The 16,666-nt window shown below is 32.5% G+C and overlaps 1 protein-coding gene across 1 annotated transcript; it reads left to right on the forward strand.

Moving 5' to 3' along the window:
* The first annotated feature begins 10,108 nt into the window (after positions 1-10,108).
* LOC145314479 (transient receptor potential cation channel subfamily A member 1 homolog) lies at positions 10,109-13,313 on the forward strand. Its single transcript, XM_080154391.1, has one exon. It carries the CDS (start codon positions 10,117-10,119, stop codon positions 12,589-12,591), a length of 2,475 nt encoding a protein of 824 aa, XP_080010517.1. The 5' UTR covers positions 10,109-10,116; the 3' UTR covers positions 12,592-13,313.
* The last annotated feature ends 3,353 nt before the right edge of the window (positions 13,314-16,666 follow it).

Here is a 16,666-nt window from a genome sequence, read left to right on the forward strand (position 1 = left end):
AATATGACCCCCCCCCCCGATCTGTAAGGGTTAATAGATGGAAATCTTTTTTTTTATATTTGTAGAGTTGTAAATTGTGACTAATATATGTCTGAGCTGTTAATGTTATGTAAACATGTTCAAGCTTGTTCTACTACATATGTAGATGCCTAATTTTAACACATTAGTTTTTTTTTACAGACAGTTAGATACGTGAATGTGTTTATATGTATTATGAGAGCCAATGTACTATGTAATTTTTTTAAGTTATTGGATTTGTAACAAAATAATCAAATGTTCTATTTTTAACATAATTTTAAATTGATGAAAAGTATTAAGGAAAAAATGCAATTTTATGAATAGTCTTATTTTAGTAAAAACTGTAACGAATAGCAGTTTAGTTCTCCTAATACACACAAAACCATTCTTGTATCTAACTTACAGATGTGCATTTTTAAGTTCAAGATCTTATTTAAAACAAAAAGCAATTTAAAATTTGAAATAGAATCAAAGTATTTTTATTATTGATTCATTGAATTTTGATTTGATATACCTAGCAAACCAAAATATTTTAAGAATCAATATTTTATAATCATTGCCATTATTTGTAAAAGCAAAATTTACACTGATTTAAAAGATTTATCTTTTTCGAGACAGCGTAAAGTAGCATCAAAAAATGACGTCATACAATAAAGTTGACCAATGAGAGGCCAGTATACACTGTAATTAAAAAATGTTAAAATTTATACTTGCCTCTCATTGGTTATTTTATCAAATGACGTCATTTTTGGATGCCAATTTACGCTGTCTCATCTTTTTCTGAATCTACATATTTATAGGAAAATTACAAGTCTTTTTATTGAAGCGATTGAAACTGTATATTAAGATTAGGGAGGTAGATGACGTAAGACTAAATTATACCACATTTGACCATTATTTTTATTTGTAGGCTTAGAACTTAGGCAAATAACAAACCAAAAGTATACAAAATCTTCCACTATTAATTCTAATCTTCAGAAGGGGTAATTTTCTTCATCAAAATTAGGAGTGTAAATAAATTTCTGGTCTATGGATACTTGATAAAGATACAATGCTGATTCAAGAGCAATTAAAAATCAATTACATGAAAGATTTATCATATGCTCCCTAATCAATATTAAATATATTTACTTAGGACCGGTTTCAATTTTTTTTAAGTGCAATAATAGGTAAGCAAAATTTAACTAATTTTTAAGATTTTTGAATAAAACAAGGACAATTGCATCTACAAGTCTACAAGATTTTAAAAATAAAAAACAAAACTATCAAAATCTTGGAAAAAAGTTAAAGTATTGTATATTTTTTAGGCCCATGATAGAATTAAAGTTAAAATAAAAGTCGCAATCATCATTATTCTTGATAAATGGAAAGAATAATGGGAAAGGGAGCGTAAGTCGACCCTCCTCTTCAATATTTTCAAGGAGTCAACTTTTTGATGGTTACTTTTTTAGGGGCGATTTCAATTGGGAGGTTGAAGGTAACCCCCCCCCCCCCTCGAAAAAAAGTTTCCTAAACCTCTTATGGGCTTCACTGTAAAGGGAAAACATATTGGTTCAGTGGTAAGCGAGATCTTTTGCTACACACATAGACATCCAGTTACTTCTATACAAGGATATATGAGTATGGAATATAGCATTTTACAATAATAAACAAAAACTTCCTTTTTTGGTACATTCTAAATTTATATATGTAGCAATGTTTCCTGTATACCACAGTTTAAAAAGTTAAGCTACCAATTGGAGAAGAAGTTTTAAAGTTTAAAATTGCCATTAGCTATCCTTTATATATTTATCAGGCAAAAACACTTGAAAACTATTGTCTTTAAAAAAACCTTTTTGTTGCATGGCATATCATAATAATTATGTTTACTACTAAAAACATTTGATTTATGAAATATGTTAAAAAATAGTAATTAATTAAAATTTTCGAATGATTTGTTAGATTTAATATTATTTTAAAGATTAGGCCAAAGATAATTATATGTAATATTAATATTTATATTTGTAATGATGTTCTTTTTATAAATAAAATACATATAAAAATTTCTATATTTTCTATAGTAGTGGCGCCCATGCATCAAGAGACATACCTAATTTTAAGAAATATTCTTTAATAGAGTAATTAAATATGTGGGGAGGATAGTTTTCTCACCTTTGCCTAACTTCTGCTCCCTTGCGGTCGGAGATGAGTGTACCTAAACCATGCAGGGCCTGTTCCTATGAGGAACGAGCCTACCCTGTACCTAACCTTAAGTAAGTAGTTAACAAACACACGAAAACATACCCCCATCCCCCCCACCTCCCTCCCTAATTTTTAATTAATTCTAAATTAAGCGGAGGGGGTTGTGTACTTGACTAGCCACTTTGTGGGAAACCTACAAAATTTCTGCCAATATGCTCACTCTTTCTAATCGGTGAATTAGGGTAGTAGGGAGGGAAAAGTAATGTTTTAAGTTAATATGCTTTATAGTTTTTAGACCCATGTTAGAATTGAAGTGAAAACAACAACAGTCGCAATCTTTTTTATTCTTAATGATCATCTTATGTTCCCTGCATATCTCGGGTCACTTGAGGGAAAGGGAGTAATAGTCGACCTTCTATTAAAATATTTTTAAGTAGCAAATTTTTTGACAGTTCTTTTTAGGGGCGATTTCTATTTAGAGGTTAAAGGTAATATCACCCCCCCCCCAAAAAAAAAAAGTTAACTAAACTTTTTGTAGGCTTCACTGTAAAGGGATACCATATCAGTTCAGTGGTAAGCGAGATCTTTTGCTACACTCATAGACATCCGGGTACTATTATACAAGTAAATACCAGAATACTTGACCTAATCCGAATTAAAAACCCATGGGATTGTTCAGAAGCTTGGTTAATAACTATCATTAGTTTACTAACTACTTTGCCAGAATTATATGGTTAGGACATTCTTAAACAAAGGAACAAAAATATTGGCTAATAATCAGGGTTTTACTTTGGCGCTGCGGTTGAATCAAAATTTAGCGGCTGCAACTGACAATGGTTTGAACTGGCTTCGGCTGAATTGAATTGGGTTAATGTGTCTCAGACTGCGGCCGAGATTGGCTACGGCCTATCGCAGGATCTTTGTGGCTGCGGCTTGGAATTACTGATTTTTCCACCAAATCTCTCAGCTTCCTCGAGACTGTATCGTGGATGTTTGCAACTAAAGCTTGACTAAGGGTTGCTGAGGCGGTTTTTGTGTCTGCAGTTGAATGTTGCTTATGATGGGTGAGGCTCAGGCTGGCTTATGCTGAAGATAACTGAAGCTTTGGGATGCTTATTCTTTGTCTTAGCTGCATGGTTGTGTCTTATTGGCTTTTTTTAGCCACTCGGCAGAGAAGAGAGAAGGCTTAGGCTGCTGAGTAAGATATATAAGTTTTCCGGAATTTTAAAGTTAGGGGGAGATTTGAAATCTGCATCAAATTCTAAGGATTTTTTATAAAATTCGTTTTTTCTATAATTCTTTATCTAAAAGCGGAAATGCATTTTAAGTTAATTAATTTTGGCATCTGTGATTGGTGGATTTAAAAAATCTGCGCATTGATTGGATGTCGTACATCATTCAACCAATTAGAGCGCAGGTAGTTTAAAATCCACCTATCCTATTGGTCAAAATTAATTAACTTAAAATGCATTTCCGCTCTTAGATAAAGAATTATACAAAAAACGAATTTTATAAAAAAATCATTAAAATTTGACGCAGATTTCAAATCTCCCCCTAACCTTAAAATTTCGGAAAACTTATATATCTTACTGCTGAGCCCTGGTTCGAGGTAAAATGCGAAAATTTTCACTAATCAAAAGGTACCAATAACAAGAAGAAGGTTTACAATAAGAATTATTGAATGTTGCGACTTATTTTTCTTGCAACATAATGTAAAATTGTGGAAAATAATGTTTGTGTGTATTTTCGTAAAAAATGATTAGTTTTTCCATAAGAAATACAAACCTATATTAGGTTTACGATAAGAGTTTTTGAATATTGCGACTTATTGCAGCATAATGTAAAATTGTAAAAGAACAAGAATGGCAACATTCATTAGTAGCGAAGCACTATAAATTCACGTAAGAACAAACCTTCAAAATGATTAATAAAGAAGATGTTCAGTTGATAAAAATGCAATAATTCATAGAAATCACAAAGCTTTTCTGAAATAAAGATGAAAAAATATTTAAAATGTCATTTTGTGTATGACTGACAGACTGACGGACAAAGTAAATTATACACTTGATGCTTATTGATACAGGGAATCTTTACCAAGTACTTCAGCCGTCTATCTTCAATAGCACACGAGAAAATCGCATTTCCCCTATAGCGTTGCGGACGGACTGGTGGACAGACAAAGTGAATTATAGAGTAGCTTTGCTACTAACAAACTATAAGACTATCTAAATGGTGTCTGTATGTCCAGAACCTGGAACCCCACAACGCTGTAACAACATTATGACAAGTAAGAAAAACTTGCAGAGTTATTCGTTACTTAATGCTAATAACAACTTGCTTAATCATACAGGAAGTTTATTTATCACACTTTTTTCAATGCTTTTTCATTTATGAAATTTTTCATAAATTTCTTATCAGTCAAAACTATTTGTAAAAATGATAAAAGAAAATTTTATACAAAATTTTCGTCAATTTGTTTTTTTAAATTTTTTTTTTTGTGTTGAAATTCGAAATTCGGTACCAAGCAATTTTATATTTTAGTTTTAGGATACAATTTTTTTTTTTGAGGGGGGGGTGTAAAATTAAATCCATATTTTGTTCCGAAATTTCAAAATTTAACTGACCTCTAAAAAAATAAGAGCTTTGGGTAATATTATCTTACAATTTTTTTTATAATTTTGAAAATTTGAGTACCCCCCCGACAGCGAACAACTAAGAACTCTGGCCGCAGCGCTCGGCCCCCTTGCCTGCCTAGCCGCAGCGCTCGGCTCCGTAGCCTAAAACCTAACCTAAAATAGTTGTTCGCTGTCGGGGGGAAGGGGGGGGGGGTACTCAAATTTTCAAAATTGAAAAAAAAGATTTCTAAGAGGATAACGCCGAGCTTTGTAATCACCCCATAACCCTCTCCTTCTTGTATGTTTTTTGGGGGGTAATAAAAATCAAGTATCAAAGTTCATTTTATTTTTTTCCTCACCTGTTGGACGTCCCTAGAATTTACTATTTGTTTAGACTACAAGTTAACAAAAAAGTTTATAATATGCCCTTTAGCACAATTAGTTCATGTCTTTTCGTAAGTCTATCATAAAATTAGAGTTATTATTTTATAGTTACGAGAAATGACCATACAATCCATTTTAGAAATCCTTCAAAAAACACAAATATTCTTTTTGTGAATTAAATATATTCTTGTTTTTCTTTATCTCTATTTTTTATTGTTTTTTTAATGTTACCCATCTTTTAAACATAATTATTCAACAAAGTTTTATACTTTTCAACCTCTAAACACATCCCTATTTTGAATTAAGTGCGTAGAAATGATTCGAACATGATAGAAAATACGCGCATTTTTTTTTCGTACTTCCCCGTCTAACTTCAAAGCCGAATCTGGTTTTGTTGCCTAAGGCTTATTTGTAAGAAAATGAATTTCTCTCTGGTGTTTCATCAAATTAGCGGAAATTTTTTATTAGCAGTTATTACTATAACAAGAGTGGAATAAATAAAATAAGATTAAGATTAACGGTTGTGTAATCGTGGATGAAACCTAGATCTATTAAGTTTGTATGCTGTAATAATAATTTTAAGGTCAAGTAAGTATCTTTTAAAAATTAAAATATTCAGCTATTCTTTATTTTGAAGATAAATATTTTTTTGGGAGCTGAATTGAATAAACACTATTTTGCTTACATAAAACTCATCCCTCTGTTAATCTTACAATTTTTAAATCTATTAATAAATACTTCTATCTAGAGATTTATTATACACTAGCGGCTACGCCTCTAGAGGCCTCTCGAGGGGGAGGGGGGAGGGTGTAGAGTCAAGCCCACACTTTTGATTTTAGTATTAAAAAGAAGAAACAAATTTTTGGGGGTTATTTCTTTTTAAAGGGGGGAGGATACGTTCCCCTAAAACAGTTATGATAACCCTTCGTGGACCCGTGAGAAACTTCACTGCAATTTAGAACCAGTTTAGCGGTTAGCGAAATCTTAAGATACAGACAGACAGATATCATGTTACTTTCATATAAGACATATGTGTTTACCCAAAAAAATAATAACAAGTTTTCAGTGAGATTGTTTGTTTACGCCAATGTGAGTATCGTGTACATTCTCTGCAAGTTTTTTATTTAACTCTTATCAATGAGTAATAATAATATAAACTTGTCTGTCGCAAGTTTAAAAAGGCTTAGTTAGTATTTCGTTCTAGTGGAATGAACACTAAACACACACACAGAGTTACAAACATGGAGTGCACTTGGATTTCAATATGTTGTGATACTAATTCAAACCACCAACAAACTACAGGAAAAGATAGATAAAATAAATGGGCTTTTAATGTTTTTTAATTTATTTTTGTTTTTAAATATTTATTAAATTTTAATTGATATTAGTGTATAATCTACATTTCATAAGAATTTAAGCAATTGGGGCTTAAAAAGAAACATAAAAAAAATAAAACATAATACAAAAAGTTAATTAAATATTAGTGTAATCAAATTAAATAACTATATCTCAATTTAATTAGACAATATTAATTTAAATTATGATCTTCATTTCAAATGTTAATGATTGGGGCCTTAACGAGTAAATAATATATTATTGTAATCAAATTAAATAATTATGTCTCAATTTAATTAGTCTGTTAATAAATGAGATTAGGATGACGGACAAATTTAGGGTCTGAAATTGTAAAGTACAAAATCTTTTAATATTTTTCTTTTACAAATATTATAAAAAAGGCTTAATTGATAAAATGTAAAAAAATAGATTTTAAAACCTTATATTTTTAAAAGCATCATTTTATTCAGGATATCCTATTAATTAAAGTATTAAGGTTTTTCTGTGTAATGGTTAAGATTTATCTATAAAACTGATGGAGTTCTCCATTTAAGGAAGCTTCACATAGTTTAGGCTATTTTTAAAATTTTTTTATACAAAGCATCTAGATGCTAGGGTCGCAGCCATTAGTACTTTATAAACTTGTATAAATCTTGAACCGAAGATATATCCTAGATTTTCATGGGTTTCTCATCTTTTGGTTTCTTAGTTTGATGCATTAGCATAGAAGGGTTAAGGAGTGGCATAAGAATTGCGTCACTCTTTGAAAGAGTATACTTACCGGTTTATTAATAGTTATTTCTCGCATCGTATTATAAACAGCTTTCTGCGGATTGCCGAGGTGCCGTTGGCACGGGCTAAAACAACTGGTTTTAATCTTATTATTGTACATTTTTATATTCGTAGAAAGCTGGATATAATACGATGCTAGACATAGTTTTTTCGTATGGATGAAAATCGGTTCCTATCCACCGGATTCGTATGAATACGAGAAAACATTTTAAAGGCTTTTTTCTCTAGATGGACTTTAAAAATGTGTTTATTCTCTTTAAGCAACCCTTTTCTGTGGGTTCTAGATTTGGTGTTGTAACACAATAACTACAACAAAATATACAACAGCTTTAAAATCGTCTTTTTTTAGGGAATTGTACATTGTACACTTAAAGAAGATTTAAAATAAAATTTTGCACTGGTCGTTTGTGCTTGTTGTTATGGTTATCAAACTAATTCTTTTTAAACTCTCTTATATGGTTAAATCTGCCGATAAAACTTAAAAAATTTAATTTTACAAGATATAATTTTATAATGAAAACTTTTTTCACATTATTGACCACAACAGATTTCATTTTAGCACTTTCCCATTAGGGGCTGGTGGGGTAAAGCAAACTCCCCTAATAATCAAGAGATCTCAGCTTATTTCTAAAGATATTGTGCAGATATGTAAACTTTTTTTCACATAAATGAGCTAGGTAGCCTTCAAATATTTAATTTTGGCATCTTCCTGCTGTTATGTAAAACACCCCTTCCCCTCCTCCTCCAAAACCCGAAAATTATGAGTTCTGAGCTTATATCTTAAGACATCGAGATTATTTTTTTTTATTATTAAATAGATAGCAGTATCGCATTCCCATTTATGAAAACAATTTAATCAACTCGAAAATTATCTTACTATCTGAGGAAAAAATATGATTCTCCTTAAAGTGTAGCTTCTCATAGGTCTTAGTAAAATTCATAACTAGATTAGAATAGGGTACCACCACCCTGGCACCCTCCCAAGAGAAATCGCCACTAGAAAAAAAGTTTACAACAAAAAAATAAGCACAATTTATTTGAAAGTGGCTTATTACTTCAGTTATGTGAAAAAAAGTTTTAATTAAAAAATCAATTCAATATCTCTAAATGTTTTGGGGTGTGTTTTACTCCACTAGTCCTTAGAAGGATAGTGCCAAATTTAATTTTCAATGTTTAGATCCAATCCTCTAAGATTTTTTAGATTCTACATTTTGCAAGTTTTACCTAAGGTTTTAATAAATCTAATTTAAAGGGGTAGTTGCACGAAATGCATTCAAACTTGATTATAGTGAACCATATAGTTTTTCCTATCTAATCTAATGGTACAAACTATATTTATATGGCATATATTTGAGATATTTTCAATTTTCTACCATGTAGTTTTAAAATACAAGACGGAAATCAATTGACTTTTACCTACACAAATTAGACATTTTTGGACCTAATTTCAAAACTGCCTAGAAAAAGTATATTTATTTTTCAAATATACTCTTGGCTAACCTATATATATATCATATTCTACAAAAACATATAAAAGTTCACTTTTACAAGTACACCCAACTCCTTAAATGCACTTCATGCAACTATCCCTTTCATAACTATTAATAATTTTTCAATTATGCTACACAATATTTAAAGAGTGTTTTGGATATTTAATCAAACTGTGCCTTCTAATGTTTGAGTTTAGCTTGGGTTGAAATATGAAAAGGATAATTACAATAAGGTTATTTTAAGCCTAGCATTTAAAAGCTACTTTTTGACTATTTGTTTAGTCAATCTTCATTATTTTAAGTCTAAAGCGTTTTTTATCTATCAAACCTTCTTGCTCTAGGAGATTCAAGTGAGGATGAACCAGATGGACTAGTTGCCACATGCAGAAGTTCAAAAAGCTCCATCAAAATGCACAACATCCATCTCAAGAAAGATAATTTCAAACTTGCCAAAGAAGGAAACATTGAACTGTTAAGAAGAGTTAGCAAAGATGAAGTTAACAAACCAGATATAGATTCAAAAATGACACTTCTTCACTACGCCATTAGGTTCTTTAACTACAACCTTGCATTGGATCTCATAAATCAGAAAGGTGCTAAATTTGACATACTTGGCCCCGATGATCAAACTGCATTTCATTTTCTTTGCAAGTACAATGATGATACAAAGACAGATCCAAAGAAAAAAGAATTAGCTTTAAAGATGTGTGAAGATGAGGATGTTATTCGTAAGAGAGACAAATTTGATAAGTGTGGACTCTATTTAGCTGCCCAGATTGGAAATGAAGAAATAGCCAACTGCTTGATATCTCATTTTGAGAAAAGTAATGATAAATGGGATGAAGAGATTCATAATTTTGTGAGGGAAGCAGCAGTAAATGGTCAGTTCCAATTACTCAGAAATTTAAAAGAAGAAACTCTTTGCAAGGAAAGCAGAAATGAGATTTTTCATGATTATTTTTAGAAAACACAATTAACTAGGCAAGAACTAGGTTTCTGTTGAAAATGATAAAAATTAGTATTTACCTATGTAGTGCAAGAATATGTAAAAATTATGAAGGTAATTGTTGGTGCATAAAATAGTGCCCTTCTTAATATGTCAGAATAGATAAAAAGCACAAGATTTTTTTCTATCTTTATCAGATTTTACTCTTTTTTTCTTTTGTATTTAAAAAAAAAAAATTTAATTCCATGTTACAATTTAATAGAAACCATGTATTTCTATATCTTCCACCTAGCTTTATTAGCATTTAATTAATATTAAGTCTCAATTTCTATTAAAACTTCAGGGAATCCAAAGCATGGAACCAAAAGGGGATACTTTGCTACATCTTGCAGTTGGTTCTGGATCTATTGAAGATGTCAAATGGGTTATAAACCTACCAAACAATATTTCACCCTCAATGAAGAGGCAAAATGAAGATGGTGATTATCCTATACACATTGCAGCCAGGTGTAACCTTGAAAAGATTGTTCAGTTACTTCTGGATGGATTTTCTGATATAAATGCTAAAAATAAGAAAGAAGAGTCCGTGCTTTTCATTGCTTCATTTAATGGATATGAAGGCATTGTCAGAGAGCTAATTGATAGGAAAGCTGAATTAAATATACCAAACAAGGATGGTAACACAGCTGTTATGGCTGCAGTTACCAAGGGACATACCAAAGTTGTAGACATACTGTTAAATGCCAATGCTGATATAAATATTATCAATAAAGATCATCAAAATATACTTCATCTAGTGTCTCAAGCTGGTCAAAAGAAGGTGCTTGAGATCCTATTGCCTCATGTAAAAACCCCTGCCTTACTTCAACAGCTTGATATTTCAGATGAGAATCCTTGTCATGTAGCAGCTAAAAAATGCTACCAAAACTGCTTGAAACTTCTATTCACCTCAGAACACATGAACAGAAAGATTGCTGTTGCGAAAAACCTAAATGGTGATACACCTTGTCACTTAGCTGCAAAGACTGGAGATGTTTCAGTTCTTGAACCAATAATCAACCAATATCCCTTTACAATGAATTTAAGAAACAATGATGATCAAACTCCAATAGAAATAGCCGCTGCATATGGAAAGCTTGAATGTGTAGAATGGCTGAAGTGCAAGGCTTCAGGAAGCTGTTCTGGATTGAGTAAAAGTATCCTTGAAATTGCTGCAAAGAATGGACATGTTAACATTGTAGAAAGAATTCTTGAAAATCCAAACAATTATCAAAAAGATACTGTTAAGGAGGCTTTCTGGATTGCCTTTGATAATAACCATAGCTCTGTTCTTGAAACATTACTTGATTATAACAAGGATGGTCTTGAAATATTAACAAATAATGCAAACAGAGGAAGGTCTAAAAAGAACTATGCAACCCCCATGAGAGGATTGATTAAAAAATACCCAGATGTTGCTGAAAAGGTTTTGGACAAGTGTATAGATTTTAAGGATGATGAGATGGTTACTGATTTCACATACATTGATGATCAAGACAAAGATGATAATCAAGTACAAACTATACAAGAACAAGCTAGACAATGTTGTTTAAACTTCAACAAATCTTTAGATGATCATCCTATGATGATAATGGCTCAAGAGAGACATGAAAATCTTCTTAAACATCCAATTTCTTTAGTGTGGACTAAAGAACAATGGAGACAATATGGAAGACTTATGTTCCTCGTTGAATTCATTCCCTATTTACTGTATATTGTCTTCTTAACCAAGTATTCAATAGAGGAATTCAACATATGTAACTTCTACAAAGTTATGAACAGGAATGACACAGGCAGTCCATCTAATTCTACAGATTGTGAAACAGACATAGTTTTAACATATGCCACATGTGAAACAGACACAGTTTCAACAGATGTCACAGCAGTTGCAGTATGGTTGTTTACTGGAATTTGCCTTTTGAATGAATTATATCAGCTTAAAGAATTAAGATGGAAATACTTCTGTTACTTGAGCAATATAATTGACTTAGCTCTCTACTTTACAACAATTCTTGTGCTTTTAGCACCCGGTATTGATCTACCTTTCAAGTACTGCAACTCTAACATGTGTTGGAAGTGGTCAGTTGGAGCCTACCTGATGACCTGTGCCTGGCTCAACTTTCTCAGATACCTTAGATTTTTCTCATTTTATGGCATATTTCTGCTGATGTTTGTCAGGATACTGAAAACTGTGCTTAAACTCATCTTCATGCTTGGGATATTCATTCTAGCCTTCTCATTCAGTTTTCGATTCACCATAATCGATCAAAAACCCTTTAATGGATTTGGCTGGAGCTACCTGAAAACTTTAACAATAGCCATGGGAGAGTTTACTTATGATGAAGTGTTCAGGGGTAACTGTAAAGTCAAATTTCATTCCACCACAATTCTTACCTTCATGGCCTTGATAATAGTGCTAACCATAGTGCTGATGAACATGCTCATAGGTATTGCTGTCAACAACATCAACAGTGTACAAAAAGATGCTGAACTAGAAAGAGTTGTCTCCCAGATCAAGGTTGTTCTGAGAATGAAACGTCCCTGGTGTTCCAAATGTAAAAAAATTTTTACCTGGGTTTATACTTTCTACAAAAAGATCTCAAGTGCCTACAAAAAGCTCCCCGACTGGCTTCAGATCCGAATGTCAAATTTCATGAGTTCTGAAAACATACACAAGGCCTGTGAGGACAGACTAAAAGCCAAAAATTCAAAGTTCAATCTTTTGGAAAAAGTTGACAGTCTTAGAGAGGGTATTTATGCTTTACAAAAGAAAAGTTACAGTAAACAGTGAGTTTTTTAGTAATGTGGCTACACTTTAAGTGTTAGTGTCTGGATTTCTGTACTTACTGAAAAAGCTAATTTTTATTTCTTAGCCATTTCTAAGTCGACACCCACTTTGAATTGCTGTTTTAAAAGAATTTTTGGGAATAGTCCCTTTCGTAACATCGCCCCATAAGGGGCGATTCGTCGTATTTTTAAAATGGCTTTTTATAGGTTAGGTGATTTTTTTTCAAGTTTGTTGGGAGGGTGTTTTTTTTTAAAGGTTAGATTTCTCTTGGGATAGTGGTGGTACCCTCTCCAAAAAATAGTTATAACTCTTACCAGGACCTATAAAATGCTTCATCCTGAAGGAGAACCATATCGGCCCAGTGGTTAGTGATATTATTAAGTACAGACAGACATCCATATACAGATCCTGTTACTTTTATATAAGGATTTATGTTCTCCCAAAAGATTAGAGAGCTAGACTACACAAATAGAACAGGCTTCTATAGTATAATATATAATCGCAAGCCTTTATTTAGTTTAAGGGGGTGTTGATAACCTTTTGTCTTCCTTCTCTCTATGCTCTTATGTCTTTATGTGATGATTACCAAAGCCTTTGCCACTATTGCACTAGTGGACCTATTCGTACTTGCTTTACCTTGCCATTTTCTGTTAATTCTATAGCTTAGTTTTTTATTATTATTACTTTATATATTTTACTGTTTGTATTTTAAATATATTTAATAACAATTTATATAATAAAAAAGTGTTTCACTTTTCTTTTAGTCGATATAGATAACTTTATAAATGTCTGAGGTGTTCTGAAATGTTAGCAAAGGGCATTCAACGTTTTATTTCGACTTCTAATTAAATTATGAACATTTTAGTTGCTTTAAAGTAAAATAAATACTATAACCTTGCTAGTTCTTCTTCTTGTAGCCCTCTCATCTCAGTTGGTATCAACATTATGGTCAGGTTTAAGCCTAAGGTCACGTGGAGTGAGGGTGGTGGGGTTGGCTGGGCAGTTAAACAGGTGTTCTGTCGTATGTCCTGGTTGCTGACAGAGATCTGAAACTGGTTCTCTTTTGCTTATTCTGGACATAAAGCTTTGCAGCATGACATGACACTATATCCAGATCAAAGTTGTGACAGTGTTCATCTTGTGAGGTCCTTTTCAGAGGCACAGATCTTGGGGGGAGGGGGGGAGCCCCTAGGGCCTTGTTAGGAAAAAAAGACGCAATTTGTTCACAAACAGAGTTTGTGTGAATGACCTTTAATCTCTGTTTGTAAACTAGGGTTGGGCCGGATATTTTTTTGGCCGGATACCGGATATTCGGCTGATTTCAAATGCCGGATATCCGGTATCTGGCCGGTTATCCGGCCAACGCCGGTATCCGGCAAATATCCGGTTATCCGGCCAAATTAACGGATATCCAACCGGATAACCGGCCAAATTACTACATATTAAAGTATCAAAAAAGGATATAGTCCCTTTGTGGCAATGCACCTTAAGGGGCGATTCGTTGTATCTTTAAAATTGCTTTTAATAGGTTATTTTAGGTTAGGTGATTGCCCCACAGGGTTATGCAATTAGCCCCGCAAGGTTAGAGTCCCCAGCGAGGGGCTAGAAGTAGGAGGAAAGCTACTGTGAAAATACGAATAATCGCTCCTAAAGGGGCGTTGCCACGAAAGGGACAATACCCGCAAAAAAAATCTGGTGTTTTATATTATACTAGCGGCTGCGTCCCTAGTATCTAGGAATATTAGAAGGGACATGAAAGTGCAGAAAAATAACTTTAAACTTTACAACGACTTTTTTATAAAAATTAAACAGCCTAAAACCACCCTGGGACCTATAAGAAGCTTCACTCTAAAGGAAACCATATCGGTTCAGCGGTTAGCAAGATACTTCGCTACAGATAATAAAAAGCTTACTACTTTATATGATAGGATAAAATTAAGGTTAAAACTTAAAAATTAAGTAACTATTAAATGATCTTTCTTCTTAGCAAATAAATCTAATTAACTATTACTACCCTCAATCTGTAATATCAACCCCTAACGGTTGGAGGATTGGCGGGGAGGTGGCGTTGAATGCCTGCCCCCCCCCCCCCTCTGTTTTTTTCTATCCAATTTTCTGTGTATAAAAGGTAGAGGGCTATAACTGAGTGGCTTTCGAAATATGGTTATGACACATAACTGAGAGTTGAAATTTTTTTAATACCTTCTTCCTGGCGGGCACAGGATGCCAGCAAATCTGGTAAGGTCATTCAGGTAAAAAGTAAAAATATTTTTTTACTTAAACAAAGCATTTCATGTTATCTAATACTAAAATATCCTATAGTCGTACACCCTCATATGTAATATAGGTGTTCAAGTCGATTTCAGGTTCCAGGTATAATCCTGCAAGTCCTGAACCTCCAGGTCTCCTGAAACCTTTAAACGGTTCCTGTGACCGCAATTTTTTACTTGAATATTTCAAATTTTAAACTTAGGCTTTTTTTTTATATATCTTCATGACATTACAATTTCATAAAATCCGTACCGTTTACCTGCCAACCGTCGGTTTGCGGCTGGCAGCTGCCAAGTACTGCTGCCAACGCCAAAATTTATGTTTTGAGATTTCTAATATAAAATTTACATAAAGATAAACATTTCAGAAAAAAATTTTTCTTCTAGCTTCAATAATAAGAAAATTACAGCCATTTAAGATTGAAAAAAACAGAGATTTTTGTTGTAAAATATAAAAGGGATATCCGGCCGGATAGTTTCAATATCCGGTATCCGGCCGGATATTGAAAATGGCCGGATATCCGGCCCAACCCTATTGTAAACATCAGTGGGGAGGTCATGGTAGGACCTCTGTTTAATCTCCTGGTCAAACTTTGACACCAGGGTTTCGTTCATCTGGCGTCCTCTGGGGGGTGGGGGTTCGTTCCAGTCAACTCTGTTATAACCTTGCTAGTAATAAAAATACTAAATTTTGTTATCTTACGTAATAGCATAAAGTGTATTGATTAAGTGTTTATTATCAAACAAGGATGGCAACATCCATAAAAGCGAAGCACTGAAACGGTAGGACAAACGGACATTAACACTTGTATAGTGTCAGAACTGAATAATCATAATATAAATGTATAAGAGTCAAAGCAAAATTGTAAGTAAATTTGTTGAAAAACTGCTTGATTCAGGATAATATTCATGGACATACTTACATTTTTAGGACTTGATTATAGAGTTGCTTCGCTGATAACATTATACTTTGTTGTCCCAGGAATCAATATACCAAAAATCAGATCAATCGGATGATTAGATCACATAAAAATTAGTTGTTAAAAAAAGTAAAAAAGTTAACATGTTTAAAATGGACGTACGGACACTTTGGTGATGATTATAGAGTTGCTACGCTTTCTAAATCGTACCTAACTATTAAAGGAATCACCATGCAAAATTTGTAATCGATAGGACAATTCTAACATGCCTAAATTAACCAAAAAAGCTAATTATAGAAAAGCTTCGCTTTTAAAAAGGTTTTATATGGAAAATTTGTCTTAAGGAAGCGCAACAACAAGTATATAATTCAGTTTAGATGTTCATTTTTTAATGTGATTTTTTAAGGAATAAAAGGATTTTTAGAGCAATTTTTTTCTAGTGGCGGAAGGCGAGATTCTTCGCTACACACTTACGACATCCTGTTACTTTTATAAAAGCATGATCTATCCTGAATAATCTGACGTGTCATGATAAATCTTTTACAAGTAAGAACAGACATGAATACAAGCGTTTTAATAAAATAGCTTTGAAACCCAAACATACAAATTTAAGTGTAGCTTCACTGTTTAGATGCAATTTTTTATATAAGTTTGATATCTTTTTTTATTAGGTAATTTATTGACTACATTAAGTAAAAGCTTAGTTAGCAATATTAAGAAACTTCATATTTTTTAAATGTAATTTTATGTAACTTGGTTATGTTCGTATTTTCCTCCATAAATCATAAAAGAAATAATTGGCTTTTTTTTTATCAATGTACTTATTGGTTTTATCTTATTCCTGGTTTAGAGCTCAACAATAAGACAAACATTAGGCAAAATTTAAAA

This window comes from Acartia tonsa, chromosome 3 (assembly GCF_053477335.1).
Source record: "Acartia tonsa isolate MP-2025a chromosome 3, ASM5347733v1, whole genome shotgun sequence".
In the NCBI taxonomy this organism is placed as follows: domain Eukaryota; kingdom Metazoa; phylum Arthropoda; class Copepoda; order Calanoida; family Acartiidae; genus Acartia; species Acartia tonsa.

Excerpts from the sequence above, each read along its gene's own strand:
- LOC145314479 (XM_080154391.1), top strand. The coding sequence starts at position 10,117 with ATGGAACCAAAAGGGGATACTTTGCTACATCTTGCAGTTGGTTCTGGA.